This window comes from Grampus griseus (assembly GCF_964374135.1).
Source record: "Grampus griseus genome assembly, chromosome: 11".
Taxonomy (NCBI): Eukaryota; Metazoa; Chordata; class Mammalia; order Artiodactyla; family Delphinidae; genus Grampus; species Grampus griseus.
The window spans coordinates 51983437-52005120 of NC_139005.1; the positions used below are offsets into that span (position 1 = coordinate 51983437).

At 40.5% G+C, this 21684-nt stretch overlaps 1 protein-coding gene across 1 annotated transcript in view; it reads left to right on the plus strand.

The window, feature by feature from the left end:
• The window catches only part of MSRB3 (methionine sulfoxide reductase B3), a gene marked incomplete at its 5' end in the record, with an annotated part of 164478 nt that extends 148165 nt beyond the window's left edge, over window positions 1-16313 (plus strand). The window contains 2 exon segments of the mRNA XM_082665631.1: window positions 4604-4701; window positions 13145-16313. Of these exon segments, the coding sequence (XP_082521757.1) occupies window positions 4604-4701; window positions 13145-13309 (263 nt within the window). The 3' untranslated portion in view covers window positions 13310-16313.
• Between the last annotated feature and the right edge of the window lie 5371 nt (window positions 16314-21684).

Sequence of the window (21684 nt, forward strand, 5' to 3'; positions counted from 1 at the left end):
CAAGCATTCAAATACATTTGGTGCTTTAATACAATGTATACAAAAACTGGTCTGAGTAAATAAAATCTCACACAATTATATTTTTTTCAAATTTAAGAGTTGTTAAAAGTTTAGTTCAGATCATATTTCTGCATATATATATGCGATGACTAATCCCAGCCCAAGAGCTAAAAATACAAAACTATTATCGAAATCAGGTGTGCAATAAACAAATAAACTCATTCATTGCTTACCTGAAAGTCAAGGAAATGTGGCAAAGAAAACTATATATAACAAGCCAATATTACAGTCTATCTACACAATAACTCATCTACTGCTTCCATCTTTATAAAGTGAAAAAATGAGTTTAAAATTTAAAGCAGAGACAAGATGTATTAACCCGTAAAAATGGTTCTTCAATTGTGTACCTTTAAATTAATAGAAAAAAGAGAAACTTAGTATTAAAATAGATAAATTATATATCACTATGTTTATGTAGTAGTTGTAGCCAAGGTCCCTAAATAGAATATTGTCCAGTGGTGCCAAGGGGATCGTAATAGTATCAAGAAGTATTAGATTCAGATTTCAAGTTCTGGTTGAAAAAAAGATAATATTTTATTTATTTTTAAACTAAGCTAAGCTCTTAAACTAAGCTCTTAAAATCAGAAAGGTACAGTTTATGTTCTTGGAAATAAAATGATAATCAGCCCATATCCAGCCTTTTCAAATAGAAGCAAAGGGATGTACTGGGGGTAGGGTGAGTCAACGCTGTTTATACAGGTTTTCACATGACTTTTCTTTTAAAAAGTATATGGAATACATCCAAAACAAATACTGTTTTGTTAGATGAGAAGACCAAAAGGGAAATCCTAGAGAAAGGAGGATGGATGATCTTTCTTTAATGTCAAAACTGACAAAAACACATCCCCTCCCCCGCACTTTGCTCAAGATAATTTTCTCAACAAGACCCAGATTGCTTCAAGTCTTTGCCTATCACCCTTTGAAGCACTTTCCTTATTATTAGGAGTGGGGGCAGGGTTTCCTTTGAGGATTTTTACAGCAGTGAAGAGTTCCTCCTTTAAATACTTTCACATGATGAGGGAATTCCGCTCTCAAAGTGCTGTCATCACTGTGGCTTCTCTGTCATAAGACAATTTATTCTTGGGTAAAGGTCCTTCTTAGTTTGTCAATAGGACTTACCTTTCCATTGGATTCTCTTTCTATAGAGCTTCTCTTTTTCTGAGAGATGTAGCAAAAGAACTCAACATTCTCCTTTGTTAACCTTATTGATGAAGTTGACCGTGATTCTCTTTTGAAATGTGTTCCATACAGGAGGTTATAGACTTCAACATGGCTCTCCTTGTCAATCTCCCACCAATTAAGACGTGGGTGACATATCCAATATTCCATCTTGAAAACTGTATTCCTTCTACAGTGCAAAGGGACACTGTGAATTTTAGGATGTTTGGTGTCTCTTCCAGTGCTTTTTTTTTTTTTTTTTTTTTGCGATACGCGGGCCTCTCACTGTTGTGGCCTCTCCCGTTGTGGAGCACAGGCTCCGGACGCGCAGGCTCAGCGGCCATGGCTTACGGGCCCAGCCGCTCCGCGGCATGTGGGATCTTCCTAGATCGGGGCATGAATCCGTGTCCCCTGCATCGGCAGGCGGACTCTCAACCACTGCGCCACCAAGGAAGCCCTCTTCTAGTGTTTAAATAGCACCATGGTAAACAAGTAACTATTCAAGTGTCAAAACAGTTTTCTCAGAAGCATTGAAATCTTTTGAGAACCTTTACTCCATGTCACCCCACATCACCCTGCTCAACTCTTGAATGTGGTCTTCTGGAAAATTTTATAAATATTTAATTCATGGATGCAAAACGTATAGCTGTATGGTTTCATAGCTCATTTGAAAGCAGTTCCTTTCCCTCCCCAAAATCTTTAGTAGGCAGTGATTCACAATTATTAGGAAAGAATTAGAATTAAGAAACCCCAAATAGAATTGACAGTTTTCTCAATATTATTGCCTAAGGGTGTACTTCTAAGTCTTCCTGGCTGTTTTAGATAAATGAATAAAAAACTTATCTATATCCCAAGCTACATTACATGATTTATATCATTACTCTTGGACTTTCCTTTGAACAGTTTGGTCTTTAGAAAGTGAGAGAATAGGTATTGTCGTGTACATTCAGTATCGGTTTCCACCTAGAAGCTCTTAAGTGCAACAGTGTATCTATCAACTAATCCAGACTGGCCGTAAACATAATTCTTAAAACCTTCAGCTTCCTTCCTACCAGAGTGTTCAAATGATTGACCTCTCAGCCTTTCACTGAGGAAAAAAGTGGAACATAAGAAGAGAGCCCTAGACTAAGTCAGAATACTCAGATTCTATTTTTGGCTCTGCCACTTCCTGCCTGAGTAACATTGGCAAGTAACTTGTCCCTCTGCTCCCCCATCCCTCTCCCCCAAAAACCCGGTAAAGTGAGTGACCTAGATGATCGTCAATGTGTTTTTACTACCTCAAATAAATAATAAGGTTATTTCACCTACATAGAGAGGCTTAATTATAGTAAATGAGCCAAAACGGAAAGTCCAGTGAGAAAGTAGCATTGATATTCCTTAATCTGGTCTTGTAAAGAAGGAGTATGATTATATTCTTTCCTTCTTCTATGGGACTCTGTGGTGTGCTGTAATTATTCATCCCACTTTCTTATTTAAGGTTAGTGGAAAATCTGTTTAATAAACATTTCAGCTGTGCCTTTGTGCTGTACACCATGGTAAGCTGTGAGTATACTCAGGTCAGCGCTTTCAAAATGTTCACCAGCTAAGCAGGGAGAAAGCATGAAAACAAATCACAAATCTACTGTGATGAATAGAACAAGATAAGTATACCTAAGATGCAGAGGTAGCATGGGAAATACACATATATTTCTCCGTACCTATTTTAAATTCTAGAAATAGGAAAATGTGGATGTGGTGGAGGGAGGGAGGTCGCTTTAGGGTAAACTTAAAAACAAAAACTCCTAACTCTTTACCTGTTTACTACTGAATCAAATATGTCCCGTCATAATATTAGTTGCTATAAACTGTAGTCAAATGAGTTAAGACATGGGAGCTTTAAAAAACAAAAACAGAAACAGAATGTTCTCTTTCTTTTCATGGATAAGTTAGTTTTCAACGTCTTGAAGCATCACCACCAAATTTCTCTTTATCAATGGGTACTTCTGTCATTGAACAAAGAAGAGCACCTCAATGTATCAAGTAATCGTTAAAAACCAAATACTATAAGCCAGACTATATTCAGATTCTCTTTGGCATTTAGAAAATGGGGAGAAACAGGTTTTCTTAAGGATACTGATGTTTCTTAGCATAATTAAGTTTTGTGGAATATTATCTTATATAGACAGAGTTAAGGTTTTCCTGGTGATTTGTAGCAATCTCGAAGTCAAATCAAAGAATTGGAAAGTGTTTAAACTCTGGGTGTTAAATCTAGCATTACCAAAGCTATGTTGTTGCATAAGGGGGGGAAGGGGAGCTTGGGGGAGTTTAGTGTAAAAACTTGGCCTGAGCTAATTTGTTTTGTTTGAAACTGGAAATCATATTGTGGAAATTTGCATTCCGTTTTCTTTCAAAAGGTGTATTAACACAAGGCACTCAGTTTTTAAAGGGCTTCCTCCTTTCTATAGGAAAAATTTGGCTTCTGAAAAAGGAAAAAGATTGCACAAGCAATTCAGCAACATTGCACCTCTTTCATCATTTTGAGGATACAGGCTTCAACTCAGTTACTCCAGACATATTTTCTGGAAACATGTAAAAACATGCCCATAAGTACTGAACATAAAACCTGACTGTATACCCATAAACATGTGTACAGTCTTATGGTCTACTTACCACTGGGTTTCTTAAAGCCATGTGCATATTTAAAAAATCACTAGACTAAATGAAAATTGGAACAAGATGCTATTTGAGAGAAGGCGCTACCCAGAGATGCCTGAGGAACACTGCTCTGAGACTCTCCTATGAAGTAAGCAAGCCTCTTGCCCATCAATAGATAGAACCTATGCTTTCCAGATAACCCCTATCCTGAGAAATTAGATTAAGATGGAAAAAACAGAATTAACAAAATATATTTTAACTATCCAAACTGAGTACTAAAAAAACATGGTTCCTAAAGAAGCATGGAATAGTTGAAAAATTAACAGCCAGACCAGTTGGATTGTGTTTTGGAAAACATCACACTGTAAAACTCACTGTGCTTCAGGACCGTGCCCAGTGACTCTGAAGATAAGAGAGAGAAGAGGAAATGGTGATAGAGAGCTTTATAAGTTCAGGGATGCGCTAAAAAAACTACTGGAAGGTCTAAGAGAGTCTCATGAAACATAAAATCCCAATACAACTGTAATCTGAATGTGAGGAAAAGGTTATTCTTAAAAAAAATAGTTGCATTCTTGCAAAATATATTAACCTTGAGTCTTCGACCTTTTCTTTTTCAGGTTGAAAAAGTTAAGCATGATTCATATACTAAAGATTTCCATTCTATGCTTAGTATTTCTTTTAAAATTGCCTTCTAACCCAAGGATGTGTCTCTCTCTCCTCTGTTTTGGTTCTTGTGCTTGCTCTGTCCCAGGTTGGCCTTCATTCCACGATGTGATCAGTTCTGATGCAGTCACATTCACAGATGACTTTTCCTATGGGATGCACAGGGTGGAAACCAGCTGCTCTCAGGTGAGTTAATCCCACCTGAAAATCCAAAATGATGCTCACTCTGCAATGCAAGCACTTTCAAGACTCCTGGTTGTACTAAATATAGCAACTAAGGCCAAGTGACCCATCACAAAAGGGACAAACACAATGAAGTCTCTATCAAGTCCTAATGACATCTCAGTCTTGAGGAGTTTAGCAAGTCAACTTAAATGTCAGTCATTGGCTTCAACACTATTAAACAAAATCACTGGTAGGAAAAATCATCTTCAGTTGACTTAATACAGTGGGGAATGGGTCATTCTTAGGGCATGTGAAGATTTCATCACATGGCCTCACATAATCTGTTCACATAATCCCCCTCTCCCTGCAGTTCTGTGCACTCACTGTTCAGTTATAATACCTCTAATGGTAATGATCCCAACATGGTCAACAAAGACCCCAGAAACAGCTCTCCTTGGGTGGATGTGAGGAGGGAGGTTGGAGAGCGGCAGAAGGAAGAGGAAGTTCAGTGGTGGGCTGTATGGGAGCAGAGAGGGAATGTGTGATAAGGTAATTCCTTCTCTCCTTCTCCTAGGAATAGGCCTATCCTCATTTACAAGGATGTTCTAGTTAGTTCCTTCCACCCTGCTCTGACTGAATTAGTGCTGGATCTAAGGGGGAAAATGAACGTGTGTTGAGCAGAAGGCAAAAATATAGTTAATCTGTCATCCCAATCAAGAAATTTGAACTTTTGGGGGTTTTGTGCTTAAGCCCAGAGACATAGCCAGAACCTTCTAGTTCTAGAGCAGCTGCACATTAGATAGTCTCTTCTAGTTCTCTAGAACTAGGGCAACTGCACATTTTATTCTAGAGTAGGTAGTCCTGCCCTAATTTGCTTTAAATAAGTGAAATATAAAGTCTGAGTATTGTGGCACTGGAACTCATTGATACTACAGAGTGTTTTGTTGGGGGCTGTCTCTTGTACAGTACATATCAGAGGCAGAGGGGGCACAATCAGGCAGCTGTGATAGCAAAGGGATTGCCACGTGGGCCTCCCTCAGCATTCTTCCACCTGACCGTTAACCCCCTTCATCAGGCACATGAGCTTTAGGGAGTAGGTAGCATATTTACTACCAAGTAGGGAAGGAGATTGGTTTGAACCTAACCACCTGATGAATTCCTGTTTTATTTTTTTAAAATAAGGTTGGCAAGCTAACTGTCTTCTGAGTATGAGGACCGCTCCCTCCCTTGAAAAGCAGGCTTTATATTTTATCCAAGTCACATTTTCAGTTCACTCTTGCTTCTCAGATCTGAGTCTGAGCAAGATGGTGGTACTTTTTGATCCTGGGTCTCACCCCCAGAGATTCTAATTTAATTGGTTTGGGTGAGGCCTGAACGTCAACATTCTTAAAAACTCCCCTGGTAAATGTTCACAATAACCTTATGACTAGATAATGTTATTCTCTCTCATTTTACACTTGAGAAAACGGAGGCACAAGGAGTGCAATTACACTTGTGTAGATATTCATAGATTGATCTGAGACTTGAATTTGGGCAGTTAGCTCCAGAGCTCTTTACGGTGCTCAGTTGGATAAATAAGTAGATAGAGGGGAGGTAGGTAGGTAGGTAGGCAGATAGATAGATAGATAGATACATGTACCACAAAGAGTCATATTGAAATAAGAAAAAAAATTAAAAACCCAAATCCTCTGATCCCTCAGCAGTTAAATTCAATTCAGTTTTGGATTCAACTGAATTTTTATTATAACTGCCACAGAAGCAAATTGTGAATATCTACCCAGGAATCTAAAATACTTGACAAAAAAGTGAGGTTGGATGGTACACAGTAATTTGTAACTGAGGTACACAGTACTTAGTAAACCTCTCTTAAGGCTAATGGTTGTTTTTTTCTTTCTTTCTTTGTTTAACCTGCCTTAAGGGCTGTTATATGACTGCTACTTTCCTCTTCACTCAGAACCCACTTTCAAACATTGAGTTCTATGAAAATCAGATAAAAAAGGGACAGAAAAGGTGGGGCATAAGATAATACCTTTCATTCAGGCCCTACTCTGATGTCTTTGTGACTAATTGTTATAATTCACAGTTAGAATATACTTCCTCCTTTCTCTGTGCCAGCCACTGAGGTAACACCAGTAGGAGTCAAGACAAGACCATTAGGAAGATGTCCTACAGTGACCAGAGGAATGAAACCCACAGACTGTGCCCAAATTAGGCAACACTCATAGCAGATACCAAGCTAACCCAAGCATAGCTCTCAGCCCTTTGGTTAAAGGCCTAGGTGACTGTTAACTATTCTTTGGTCCTTTCCTAACAGTTGCGTGAAGAACTAACACTGACTGACCTACTCCATTTCAGCTTCTTTTTCCACCACTTTTATTTCTCACATTAGAAAGTGACCCTTTCTTAAATAAAACTCTTAAATTTAAAGAGAAGAGGGCGGGATATTTGTTCCACTTCTTTCTTAAATTTAAAGAGAAGAGAGAGGGAAATTTGTTCCATGAACGCATGTGTAAACAGGCATGCTTTGAGAAGTAAGTACCATGTGGAAAATAATTGGGTTCCAGCCCCAAAGAATATGTTTGCTGGACTCTTTCCTGTGTGGACAGAGTGGACATGTCTGCCCCACAGTGCACTAAGAGCTAACTAAGCTAAAGTGTTCTGGGTGTCTTTCCTTTCAGTTTCTTTGTCTTCTAATTTGTGTTTGACACAGACATTTATTTTCCTCTTGTATTACATTTTTCTTTAGTTTTCTCTTGTCCATTTTCTCATTCATCCTTTTTATCTTGACTCGAGGGAAAAAAACTGATTTAATGGTTTCCATACTAGAGTAACCACTTGTATCTTATTTCCTAGTTTCTCACCCTTAACACTATTTTTCATTATCAGTTTATCTTCTTTTACCTTCTATTCTTTCAGTTTAGGAAGTCTCTTCTCCTACATGCAACTTCTCCCATCTTTTTTTTTTTTTTTTTCTTTTAAACTTTTGGATGGTGACATGGTATGGCAAAATTGTCTGGTTTGCTTCTCCTCTTTCTAAAATTCTTGTTGTATTTTGAATTCACATGGTTTGTCCTTTTTCTGGACTGCATTGCATGAAAGGGGTTTGTGTTATAAAGAATCCATTAGATGTTTTCAGTATCTTAGAGACATTCTCAGTTGGACATGGTATGTGGAATGCTTCTTTCTTATGGTAAAGATGGAGCATCTAAACACGTAGACCCTTTTACTGCCAACTTACACAAATAAACTGAGCTTCTGTGGATGGAACCAGTAGACTCAACCTGCTTGCCTGGCAATATGGCGATTTTTTTTTTTTGGTGTATGGGTCTCTAATTCTTGCCTTAGTACTTAGGATTCCTCTCCTTCTCCTTCTCCCCTCCCCCATCCTCCCTTCTCCTCCTCCCCTGCCCCTTCTTCTTCATTGTGATATGGATCACACCATGCAGTGAATTAGGCCTCATGTTTGGGTAAGAATTATAAACACATTGGGAGCCGTACCTACCACCTCATTATACTACACTGTAGTTTTTCCATGTGTCCAGTGACTTCTTCTTCCTTTTTTTTTTTTTTTAATTTTTTAAATTTATCTTTGGCTGAGTTGGGTCTTCGTTGCTGCGCACGGGCTCTCTCTAGTTGCGGGAATGGGGGCTACTCTTCGTTGTGGTGCGCAGGCTTCTCATTGCAGTGGCTCTCCACTTTGGTGGGCGTATGTATCTTCCCCCTGGCTGTAGCAATTTCCTAGCAATTTCCAGTTATAAAGAATTTTTCTTAATTTCGTTTAATTCACATTTTTAGTTAGCGATAAAATATATTGCTTCTATTCCACTTTCACTGACTACTATGAGTAATTGCTTGACAGCTTCTTCCTAAGCCTCCAACCCCAGCCTGTTAGGCAACACTGTCAGGAATTTAAATTCAGTGCAAAGAGGTAAGATTTGCATGGTTTAAGCTGTAGTTCAGTGAAGTAAGTCTCTCCTGGAAATAATTGGGGGATTCTTCCTTCTTTAGATCAAAATTCTACATCTGCAGCAAATGGGAGACCAATAAATCACTTAACTTTTTGTAATAATCTTTGAGGAAGAACCCTGAGTTTACCCAAGTTGGACTCTATTTATGACTGCAGCTATTACTGCTTGAATCTATGGTAGAGTCCCTTAAGTTTGTTTTAGATCCTTATTAATTTGTTCTAAGTCAGCCAAATCAACAGAAAGGTAAATATCCACCAATACAAAGTATTTTTCAAGAGTTAAGCAGTTTTTGGGCTTCCCTGGTGGCGGAGTGGTTAAGAATCCGCCTGCCAGTTCAGCGGACACTGGTTTGAGCCCTGGTCCAGGAAGATCCTACATGCCGCGGAGCAACTAAGCCCGTGTGCCACAACTACTGAGCCTGCGCTCTAGAGCCCACGAGAGCCCGTGTGCCACAACTACTGAGCCCGTGTGCCACAACTACTGAAGCTTGCATGCCTAGAACCCGTGCTCCACAACAAGAGAAGCCACTGAATAAGAAGCCTGCTCACTGCAACGAAGAGTAGCCCCTGCTCACCACAACTAGAGAAAGCCGCGCGCAGCAACAAAGACCCAATGCAGCCCAAAATAAATAATAAATAAATAAAATTTAAAAAAGAGTTAAGCAGTTTTTGGTAAAACCCCAAACCTTATTAATCTTTTGCAGATGACAACTCATATATTGCTGATGATTAAAGACACCCATGTGTTACAATAGGATTTCAGACTCACAGCCCCTCTTTTTCTTGATCTTTCAGTAAAATCATAATGCTAAAGTGGTGACTTCACAGTCATTTCCTTGGCAAAAGATTAATATCACAAGCACAGAGGAAAAGAGCCCTACTTACACACAAGTGTCTTTGATAACGATGGGAGAAAACAGGATACTACTGGCAAAGTAAATTGCTTTCCTTCTTAAAACTCTTTTCTCCTTCCCATCCTGCCCCATGTGCCCAAGTGTAAAAGCCCTGCTTTGAAACTGCTTCATCTTGTAGATCAAACACTTAAGAGAAAATGATAATAATAAAACCCCAAACATCCTAGGAGTAGCTGGGAGAAAACCTTCCAGGACAGTTGGAAATATATCAGTGCAGAAATATGTAACTGTGTTGAATGCACTATTTGTGTTTCTCATGCACACAATTAAGAATTGCAGTCAGATTTTAAGGAATTATGTTAAATATGATGCTCAATCACTTTTCTTTTTTTTGAGGGGGGTCCTTTCCCTTGGTTCTCTACAGGTTCTTTAGTTGCCAGTTTTTCTGAGTGAGAGGCTTAGGTGATAAAGGATTCCCGTGGGAATTTAAATTATTTCTTTTGAACAATGCTTATCTCATGCTTCCTCAGAATAAGAGCTGGAAGATTCAGTCATAGTTTGTATTTTACCTGTAAAAGAAAGAAATACATAACCATTTTAAAACAACTTTCAAAATGCACACCAAAGATCATACCCGGAAATAAATCATTAACAGCAGGTTTCAGAGATTTCTTCATTGGGCAGCCAGTTTGTTTCAGTTACAACCAGGTGTGCTGAGGGATCCCAGCACACTGCCGGCTGGCTGGGGCCGGGACGCGGAGCTCCCAGGTGGCTAAAGAAACAGTGCATCTGTGACAACTTTCGTTCATCACCGTAGCCTTCCACCAGGGTTAGAAGCTGGAAGGAATGGGCTCCATGGGTGTTCCCCTCAGGGAGGAGCCTTCAGGGCTTGTGCACTTTTAAAAGAAACCAGGTACTGTTCTTTTATGGGAGGCTAGGTGCTCCTGGGAGGAAGCAGAAATGGTACTGTGTGGTTAGGCTTCCTTCAGACAAACGGCCTTACAACTTTGTAGGCAACCGGATGGGCATGTATGTGGTGGCACAGATCTAAATGAACACCTTGCTCCTCCCTCAGTTATGTGAGCCTGGAGTGAATCTTCCAGAACACCTTGTGCAAGCACGATGAAGCTATCACTATTGTTTTTAGGGGACCATTACCATTTCTGAGGGTTTCCCTACCCCATCACCAACGCAGATACTTATTTACCAAAGATCTTTGTTGCCTTTTCCCCACTATAATTCTTCTTCCTCATCCCGCTCCCTTTTTCTGTTGCCTGGGTCTAGAATCTGTGTTTTTCTTATTGAAATGACTTGTTTCATTGATTCAAATGAAACTGCAGGCCGATAACCAACTCAGTCCAACAGATTAAATTACTCTAATTTGGATTTTTTTTTTAATGATTTGGGAAATGAATGATTTGGAAAATACATACTACAAAATGGCTTCAAGTATACCATTGCTATGCTTTATCTTTGTAGTAAGGTAAAGAGAACTGTTTTCTAAATATGCTCAAGACGATTAATAAAGGCAATATCATTTACTTTTGCCCAGATAGCTGTATTCTCTCATTAAAACAAAAGAAAAACCAAAAAAACTATCTGAGGCTTTTATGTGAAAACGCCACCTCTCAGATGCCAGGTGACTGAAGAGCCGGAGCTGCACATGAGATCAATAATTGTGCACACGTGCTGGTCACCGAGAGCACCAGTTCCTGTCGGCCTGCACGCTGACTCTTCTGGCAGGCAGAAGTAGGTGCTTTCCTGTGTCCACTGGGTAAGCATGTGTATTTTTACTGGTGCATCTTAGCTGCTGATGCCTGAAAATTTGGTCTCCATTGTTTATAGAAAGGGAAAGCAATCTGAGCTGTCAGCCTTGATATTACCTAAACCTGCATAAAATGTGGTAAAATAATGCAAGGTTTGTTTTTTAGGCCTGTTTCATATTTTCCAGGCAACAGATCAAATCAGTTCAGGGTTCATTTTTAGTTCTTTAATAAGCTGACACAGTATGTTGGCAGTAAAATAAGAATGCACTTTTCCCGTGGAAGTGCCCTCTAGTTGAAGCTGCTATTTGTGCTATTCGTTAATAACTAGAGGACCCTCGAAAATTGAATTTAGTACTTTCTATGGGGAAACTGAGATTCTGGTTCTTTCCACTGTAATGAGCACCATCCCTCACTTCTCTCTCATCGTCTCCTATTTTCCTTCCTTGCAATGTATGAGTGTTTTATACACCAAACGAGCTCGATGAGAAGAATTAATGAACCATCTGTGTGTCTCTTCTCTCACGTTCTTGCCTAAGTCTTGACTCCTCCATCTGCTTGAGATGCTCTCCCCTGGATATCCGCTCCTTCACTTCCTCCAGGTTCTTATCCCAAAGCCAGCCCGGAAAAACCACCCCTGGCCACCTTACCTAAAATGTCAGCCCCCAACCTGTGGCACTTTCTGGTTTTCATTTTCGTTTTTGTTTTGCTCCTTAGCATTTACTTCCACCTACTGTGCTTTACGGTCCCTAATTTCCTTTGTATTTTCCGTCTCCCCCACTGGAATGTAAGCTCCATGAGGCTACTGCCTGTACCTCCAGAGTCTGGGACAGTGCCTGGCATGTAGCAGGCGCTCCCTAAATATTTGTGAAATGAATGAACGGGGGTCATTTGCCCCAGGCTTTGGTTTCTTTGTTACACGACGAACGATGTGTTTTTGCAGCCTGTTTGAATGTGGAGCACTAACGTCCCCATACCCTTCAGCCCTGTCCCTGCTGAGGAGGGTGGGGGACAGGTAAGTGTGGCCTGTGCTCTTATCTCCTGGAGCCGAATCCAGCAGCAGACTAGTTAGTGCAGGCTCTGTTCAGTGAGCCAGGCTTTTTGGAGACACTTTCTCTGGGCTGGATTTCTCTTAACACCGTCATAACCAACCATCCCTCCTTCTGCCTCTGTCTGGACTCTCTGCCTCTCCTCCTTCCCCAGCTTTTTGGATAGTCAGTAGCATGGAATGAGCTCGACAGCTTATTCCTTCTCCACGTGACCCAGTTTGTGCAGGTAAGGCAGACCGCATGGCACTCCACCTGTTGGAGGCCAGAAAAACCGATTGCGTGGACTAGTGACGTTTCCATTTTGCCCCACTGCAGTCTTGGTGACCGTGACATAAATCTGTTGAGTCTTGCTATTGCTTTGCTGGGTTCCAAGAACATCCAATGCTCGTCTGATGTTAAGTTTTACTGCCCATGAAAGCAAACGTCACCTCCGTCATGGCCAGTTAAACAGTATCTTTTACAGTGAACTTCTGCATATCTGAAAGCCACCCATCCAAAGCTAAAAGCAGTGCCAGAGGTCCAGATCAAGGGTCAACTCAATTCATAAAACTACTGCAGTCATTTTTCAGCGGGCTGAGTGGCTTCACAGATCAGAAGATACAGTGGCTCCTAAATGGTTTCTGATATGCACAATTCCAGTGCTTTTTATTCTCAGCATGTGGTGCAAAACCTGCCAGAAACCATCTTTGCAGCTATTGACAGGCAGGTTAGAAATCATCCATGATGGCTTCCATCATTTCTCTCTAGGCCGGTCATCCATTTAAACTGCTGTTCCCCTCAAAGCCGGCTTTGTAGATGCTGTTGACTTAACATTTTGCCCTTCTCTTGCAGTGCGGTGCTCACCTCGGGCACATTTTTGACGATGGACCTCGTCCAACCGGCAAAAGATACTGCATAAACTCTGCGTCCTTGTCTTTCACACCTGCAGAGATCAGTGACGCCAGCGGGGACAGCGCAGGGGGCAGCCCGGCCCAGGGCGACAAGACAGAGCTGTAGAGGAGTTGATGGAAACAAGTGTACTTCATGCACAGCTTATTAAAACTAATTCGAGAGCGTCTATCTCAGATATATTTTTTCAAAAATAGAAGAGCAGTTTTATGCTATTGATATTTTTCTTCCTTTGCTTAAACAGAGGCCCTGGCCATCAATGCATTTTGCTATTGACTAGATCGAGAACTGTTTGTAACTTTAGTGAACCTCAGAGGTAGCTTTGTGAGACTTCTTCACGAGCCACTTACATAGCTTTCGGCATTACTTTCTTCGCCTACATAGCTTCTTTCGATTTTTTTTTCTCCTTGCTCAATAGGCAGAAGGTGCTTGGTCTTCAGACATGAAAATCAAGATCTCCTCTGCAGTGCGGAGACCAGGGCTCGGTGGGGCAGGGTGTTGAGACCTGCGAGACACACGGCCTGGAGGCATGTGTGCAGATCCACCTAAGACAAGGGTGGAGCGATGTCTTGTGAGACTTCTCAGCTTTGTGGCAAGTTTGGGCTGAGGTCCTTTATTCTCCCGCAAAGGGTGTGAATGTCTAAAGTCTTTCCTTATGTTAAATTGTTGCCAGATCTGAGGGGGCACACTGAGTGTTGTGGCAGAGAAGCAAACATTACCTCATGGTTAGGCCTTTATTTTATTTTTATTTTTTGTCGAAAACATTGGAATGTAAGATAACCGTAAAATGTTGATCCCTGTTTTGTCCAAAATTCACAAAGAAGAGCACCTGCCATTGCCTTCTGTAAGTCTGTCCCTCCACACCTCATACCAGCTGTGGCTGGAAGGGCATTTTGGTGAATTCCCTGCGTAAAGTAAAATACTGGGGACAGCACACTTCATCAAGGCAGCAGAAGTAAGAGAGAGCAGAGAAGGTTGAGGAGGAAGCCTGGGTACTAGATGTCCAGTGCTCTGAAGAGCAAGTAAGGAACGGAGCCCAGAGGGGAGGGCGGGGGACCTGTGCACAGGGCAAGGTGACCTCTGGAAGGACATTGGGGCTTAAAATAGAAACAGCCAGGAGCTCACATCCCACCCTTGACACTAATCTGCTGTGTGACGAGGGACAAGCTGTCTAGCCTCTCCATGCCTATTCTTTATGTATAAACACGACTTAGAATATTTGCAAAATAATTGACACTCTCAGGGGAAAATTACTATATTGCTATACAATGAAGATCAGTGTTGTAAAATTAAACTGATCTGGTTCTAATTGCCTCAAAGGCCGAAGCCCAGGCATTTGAAATGGAAAGAAGCAGAGAGGAGGGTGACTTAGCTGATTGGTATGGAAACAGTTGGGCCAAGAGCCAGAAATTTTTCTCTGTAACAGTATGGCTGGTTTTACTCTAAGAAGCTCCGCTCAGTTGCCGTATAACATTTAGTCTGGTGGGATGGACGTCCCACCATCCATACGGTGGGATCGTGCACCGTAAGGTTTCTACAGCTCTGAGCAGTGGTGATATAGATGGGTATTGCGGCCACCAGGCGTGAGAGTATGGTTTACGACTGATATATATTGTGTTTGTAGCCTTGAATGCTAATCCTGAAGTGTAATTTTTAAAAAATAATTTTTTTGTAAATCTTCGATAGCTTGTGAATACTGACATCTTTCCTTATAAGCACCAACACCAAAATAAGAAAGAGGAACACCTGACAATCTTAAAGAAATAATGAGAAACTAAAATGAAAAGTTGTGATCAATCGATGTCAGCGTGGTCACGTCCACATCCTTCTGTGTCTCTCAAAACACCTCCTGGTGAGGCTCGTCATTGTCATGTGGGCCACAACTTTGAGATTCCAGAGGCACTATGCTCTTCTTCCCTCGGCTCCCAGATGTGTCACCTCAGGCCCTGGGGTCACTCTGGAATTCGCAAGTTTCACTCCCCTCTAGAGGTGAGACGTTGAATTTAAGACCCTTGCAGCCTCGGTGTCCAGACTATCCTAGAAGTCTTTCCCGACCTCACCAAAGGAGTCCCAACATTTCCCAGCGGCCCAAGGACCCCTAAAGAAGTGGTCTCCCAGGACATTCCTGTCCCAGGGTGCGGTCCATCCTCTGGGGGCTCACGTGGCTCCTGCTCTAGGCGGTGGCCTGCTGTGGGGTCTGCTGGACACGAGCTACAGTGTTGGGGTAGACAAGGAAGATAAACGGGGGCTTCTCCCTCTCTCCAGAGACTCTGGATTCTCACTGTTCCTCCAGTTTTATTGTGGGGCTTAACATTCCCCTCAAAAAGCTCCTCTTCTAATGCTTAGTCTTCGTTCAAGGAAAGCCAGTTTTTCTTCTACCACATTTTCCAGCATCAACTTTAAGAAAAATGCAACATCCATGGCAGAAAGCAAGTGGGTGTATGCATCATGTGGTTGAATTTCAGATTGCTTTTGAGTTTAAGTGGTATCGAATTTCAGTATATTTCTGTCTTATGTTAAAGAAATATATTACTAAAACGTAAGTGAGCAATAATGTCAGCTGTCGAGCACTAGATTTATTTTTGCAGGATATGGAGTGCAATGAACTGAGTCAATATGGCGAGGTGTATGTGATCTGTGGGAGTTATGCCATTTAACATGGGAAACGCATGGGACTTTCCCTCTCTGCACTCCAGCCCTCACTGTGCCGTTAGGAGACGCAGGTTTCTCTGCTGGTGTGTAAAAAAGTACGTCCATACACTCACGTGGAATGGATCTGAAGAAAGCAACAGTACGTATTGTATTAGAGAACATTTCTATGTGTTTAAACTTTTCACTTTATAGATGAATTTAAACTCTTAATGTAAATGACATAGCAATTTGAAAGCCTCTCCATGTTAATTGAATTGAAAATGCCTTGCTTTAAATATGATGAAAGGGATTAGCATTTGTTCTAAAGGTCAAATACTACTTTTGCCTTAGATAGCTTTGTAAGAATTTTTCTCCAAGCAATTCAAAACTTTTGAAAAATGACATGGAATTTTCACTATAAACCCTTTTCCTATGTCTATTGTATACAGAAATTATGTAATAAAATCTCTTTATAAAAATGTTTTCCTCTCTGACTCCTAAAGACTTCTCTTATTTTTAGCACAGATGCAGAGACCATCCACTGGAGTTTGCCATAGGCTGCTCTGTTTACCTCCTTACCCAGCTGACGTGTCTGTAGTTTGTACAGAGGGCCTTTTATCTGGTGTGGACTTTATAAGCTGGAGCTCTGACAGTGGGTCTAGTCCGACTCCCCATACCCCAGGCCCCAGGAGAGGCCTCCTGGGATATGAAAGGTTGGAGGGAAGGGAAACATTTATGGAATTACTCTACTTTCACCTCATCTCAGCAGAATCTTCAGCAGCTTGTGTATGTTTTTGTGCTTAAGACATGGACTTTGGCAAGTTGCATCATGGTAACGCTATAGGTGAAAATGCAGGAATGATACCATGCTGATGCCTAGGCTTCTGTTAAATAATTTGACAGGAGACATACTGTTGTCAAGGACTCGTCTCTAGGGAAACACGTTATGGGTTCGCCATTGCTCACAGATGATTCACCTTTAAATATCTCTAACAGAAGAGTTTCGGTATAGTATTATTTGTTATTGAAATTTTTTAGTTTAATTTTTTGGTTCATTTTGTTGATTTGTTTACTTTGGGAGGAGAAATGAGGTGATGAGGACTTTTGTTTTTCAGCCACTTCTTTAAGTCATATTCCTGGGATCCTAAAATTCACAGGCCAGCAATTTCATGTAGTGTACCTTAGAACAGTGCTTCTCAAAGTGTGGTCCCCAGACGGCGGCATCAGCATCACCTGCAAACTTGCTACAAATATAAGTTTTCTTAAACTTAATGCATCAGAAATTCTGGGGTAGGGCCTTATCGATTTATGTTTTAGCAGCCCTCTTTGTGATTCTGGTGTTTGTTCAACTTTGAGAACCACTGTCTTGGAACTTCCCGTGAGAAAATTTCAGTTAGCATTAATTCTAAAAGCATTTCTATCTGACCCTCCAAAATGGTTTATTTTGTCATCACTGGTTGTCCTTCTGTAGAAGTGGGTCCGTTTTCCCAAAGCTTCATGCCTTTCAGCTATTCCTGTCCTTCATTGCCCATTTGCCTTGTTCTAGAAGACTAACTGGTTCTCATCAAGCAGTACCACCTTAGCTCCTGTTTGCATTTATGGGTTGACCTTGGGCTGCCCCGTGGTGCTCGCCATACCTTTCTAGAACTGCAGGATGTCCAAGGCAGGGTTCATCCCAGCAATTCCAAGAACTAGAGAACATCTCACTGCATACATTTACATAATGACCTTTCCCATTTCTTTCATTTCCTTATGCATCATCATCAATTTTTTTTAACCTATTAGGAGATTTTTACAAAGGTGCCATGTATCCAAATCATGACTCTTTTTTGTCAGAAAACTGCCATCGTTACCCAGATCGTAACAATGAAATGACTTCTAGAAGATGCTAGTATTAAAAAAAGCCTTGGGACAGGCTTACAAGCATCCTGTACTGACTTCTTACCAGTGTTTATTGTGTATTACATAACTGATAAAAATTTAACCATTTTGATGTAGGACCTGAAAAAATGCCACATGCCATAAAAGAAGAGTCTAGAAAGAACTCTTCCCATCCAATATCTCCCAGAGGCTAGCCTTGTCCTGGACCAACCTGGAAAGGGATTGGCCAAAGATGATTATAGGTTCTAAACCAAGCAGCTCTATAAATCTGTCATGCCAGTAAGGGGCTTTTATGGAACCAAGATAGGATAAGGCCATAGTGACCGGAGATTTAGGAACCAAATCAGATCCTCAGGCCTACCTGAGATTTTTGCCAACTTTTAGGCTGGTTACAGAATCACACTATATTGTCAGATTATGGATGCCGGAGAACCTCATTCTTATTTCAAGGTTTTCAATTCCCCTCCCTGCAGTGTCTCCCAGCAAACATACACTCACCCTTATCATCTGGACTGGGCAGGACCCCAACAGATTTTCAGGAATAAAGAGCAGGACAAGCCAATTAGTAATTTTTAAGTACTTAACCTCAGCACTGTACTGACAAGTTAAGGGACTAGAAAGGTGTAGAAACAACTAGAAAGCAAAGTAAGAGTGTTTTGTGCAGGTCTCAGCCTATCAGTGGTAATGTTATTGGCTGGAAATGCCTGGAGCCACTTACCTGGGCCCTGGTGTGCTTCCCACAGACATCTCCCTTTTCCAAACCAACGTTACCACTGGCCAGACCCTTGTGGTTATTATTATGGTTGCAAGACGCCATCAGCAATAATCACCTGGAAACTTTAAAAAGTGTATTACTTACAAGCCCTGGAGCATATCAGGCACACCCCAGGACACACAGTGGGGCTGTAGGTAGAGAGAGAGTGAGCATGGGCCTGGGGTTCTGCCTTTATTGGGGTTGAGGGTAGAACCCGAGGGCTTCATGGGCTCACTCTTTATTGGCACCTTTAAAACATAAGAGCTGGAATTCAAAGCTGGAAGAAGAAAGAAAAAACAAGTGGCCCAAGTGGCCGGCCAGTTATCTAAATCAACCAGGATCTCTAAAGCAAAGAAGCCTCATGGGGGTAGGGGTGGGGAGGGAGAGTGCCTGTGTCCTGGCTCTTCAGTCACGTGAGTGACTGGCAATGTGTTTATTCAAGACAGCCCTCTTTGAAGTGGATGCCTTGGCAATGGAAGCTTAAATGAGGCATTTGCATCACAAAATAAAAGCCAACTGTCAGGGCTTATATTACAATCCACCCTGTGATGCCAAGGCATCATAGCCAGTGATGAGGACACTAATGGCCTAGATAGCTGATATGCTAAAAGTCAGGTATAGGGCATGTTGTAAACAGAAATTGCACGTGTAAATAGGATTATAGTAGCAAAAAATATAACAATTATATAGGCAGCAGTCTGAAATCCTGTAGCCACACATTGTCCTAAACTTGAAAGGCCCAGCCATGAAAATAGGTCAGTGATTTCAGGGACCCTGGGAATCTGTTCAAAGATTTAGTAAGAACGTGGAATATTTAAACAACTTGGGCCATCTGGTGTAAATAGGTTTGAACCTGTCCTGAGTTGGCAGATTGCTCCATATCTCATTGAACCAGTCTCTGAGTCCTGAGAATAGGTCAGCTCAGTTAAAGGGCTGTGTCTTATTTCAGAAAGCAGTGAGGCAGGTGGGTTCCCCAAGTGAGGCCCATGTGGTGCAGGTATTTGGATCAGGAGGCATTTCTATGGAAACAAACAAACAAAAAAAAACCACAAAAGTTAATGATTGGAGCAGATTATAATCCCAGTTACTGAGTTCTGAAAGCAGTTAGTCAAGAAGACTTCCAGATGGTGAGCTCGAAGCATCTTCAGAGGATGTGAGGGGAGACAGTGGCAATCTGATAGATCTTCCTGTCTTGCAGTTTGAATGTCTCTGGTGGTTTTTTGAGTGTCCCACATAACAATAGACATGAAGACTGTCCACACATGAGTGAGGTGACTTCTCTGAAGTTGATATAAAGTTGTCCCACTTTAGCTTGTATGGCTCTGGGTAAAGGAGCCATGCAAGCTAAACAGCCAATTTTAGTTCTCAATGATTCCAAGTCAGTAGGGTGGAGAAAAACTGGAAACATTAGTTTGGAGAGTTACAGCCAGATATTCGAAGAAACAAGAAGAATTCATTATCCAGTCCAGTTTATAGGTAGAAAGAAAAAACCTGAAAGACAATTAACAGAACTAGAATCTAATATCCACAAGTGTGTATTATGTTTCTATTGAAACATAATTTTTCTCTCTACAATCATCTCCATTTCTATCAAAGATAACCATAGTAAGACTAATTTGTTTGCAAATTCAGTCTAGTTTCAATAAACTTGGCCTGATTATTTACATAAGTACAGCAAGAATAGTGATTGACCATATAGGCTCTTTTAAGTTTGTTTTGTTAGAATCATATATAAGAAATCTGAGACTGAACTTTTAAAATCCTCTCTAGGCTAGGAAACAAAGTTCAAAACTTGCCGTCAACTTTGCCTGCAGTATCTAGAGATTTGGATGAATTCCTCTCCTCTTGAGTTTCCCCCAAATATTCTGAAGTTCCTGTACCTGCCAGGAAGTAACCTTCGTTACTCACCTGGTAGCCCCTACTGGGAGCCATGTAAACAAGGTACCAGGCCAATTTTTCCAAGGGGCTTTATTGGCTCCATAAAGTCAACCTTCATTCCTTAAAGCTGTCTGGTCATATGTGAGTCTATGCATTTCTCTTTCAAATATGACATTCTAGTCAAAGCCTTGGTAATATAATCAATGGTTCCAATTGTGTCCTGTTACAAGGTAAACAGATTCTTATTGACATGCCCTTTGTTAAAGATCTGAGAGTTCATTATAATACAGTTGTCAAGGAAACCTGATTATTTCTGTAACAAACAACATTTTAAGATGATAACTGGAATTATTACTGATACCATTACCTATCACATTTTTAGGAATTTCATATAATATATCTATACAAGGATATCCATAAAGATGGTTTAGCATTGTCTCCTATTTGACAATGCTTCCCATGTAATTTAACATATCAAATAAGCCCAATCATTATAATGTCTCACTTTTTATAAGGAGAGAGAATAAATCTTTTGAGATGTTCCAGGGGTCCTCTGTAAAATCCCGAAGTTACTTCCAGGTCAAAAAAAGTCACTTAAAATTTGATTTTGGGAAGTTTGTCAAAAATATCAAAAGGTTGTGGACACTTGACTAAACAGGATCACAGTCATTATGAGACAATACTTAATTATCTACTTAACCAAAAGGACAAAAAATATTAAAGACAATATTACAGTTACAGCAGGTTACATAGTTGTGAGCAAAACTAAGTTCTTTTAATATTGAGAAGATTCAGTTTTCTTAAGTAATCGAAGACCTGATTAAGATAACATGAAGACAGGAAATTTTTCATAAAACACAAAATCTTTGCTTTCTAGCCAGATTACTTAAAAGGTAAAGAAAAACATTTCACAATATCTTATTAAGTGTAATAGTTCAAGAAAGCTTTGTACTTTTAGCAGATGAAAGAAAAATGTTTTAGTTTTACATAAGTGCACTATTGATACCAAAGCTTATTTTTTAAAACCCTTAAAATAAATTCGTTCCATTTTAGCCATCTTGACTACACAAAGTAAAATTCTCTCTCTCTTTCTTTTTTCCCAACTTTCTATACCATTTTTTCCTTTGTTTTCCTCTTTCTCATTCTAAAATAAACAGTTTTACTTTTAAGACAAATTTACTTTCTTTTTCCTTAAAAAATATATCTCCATACTTCACACCTTTTCTTGCCAAAAACACATCCTACTTTCCTTGCATACAGGGCTGTATCTCTCATTATTTCTAGCAGCTTTAATTACATATGTTAATTAGAATTCTTAACCCTTAGAAACTTTAATTTC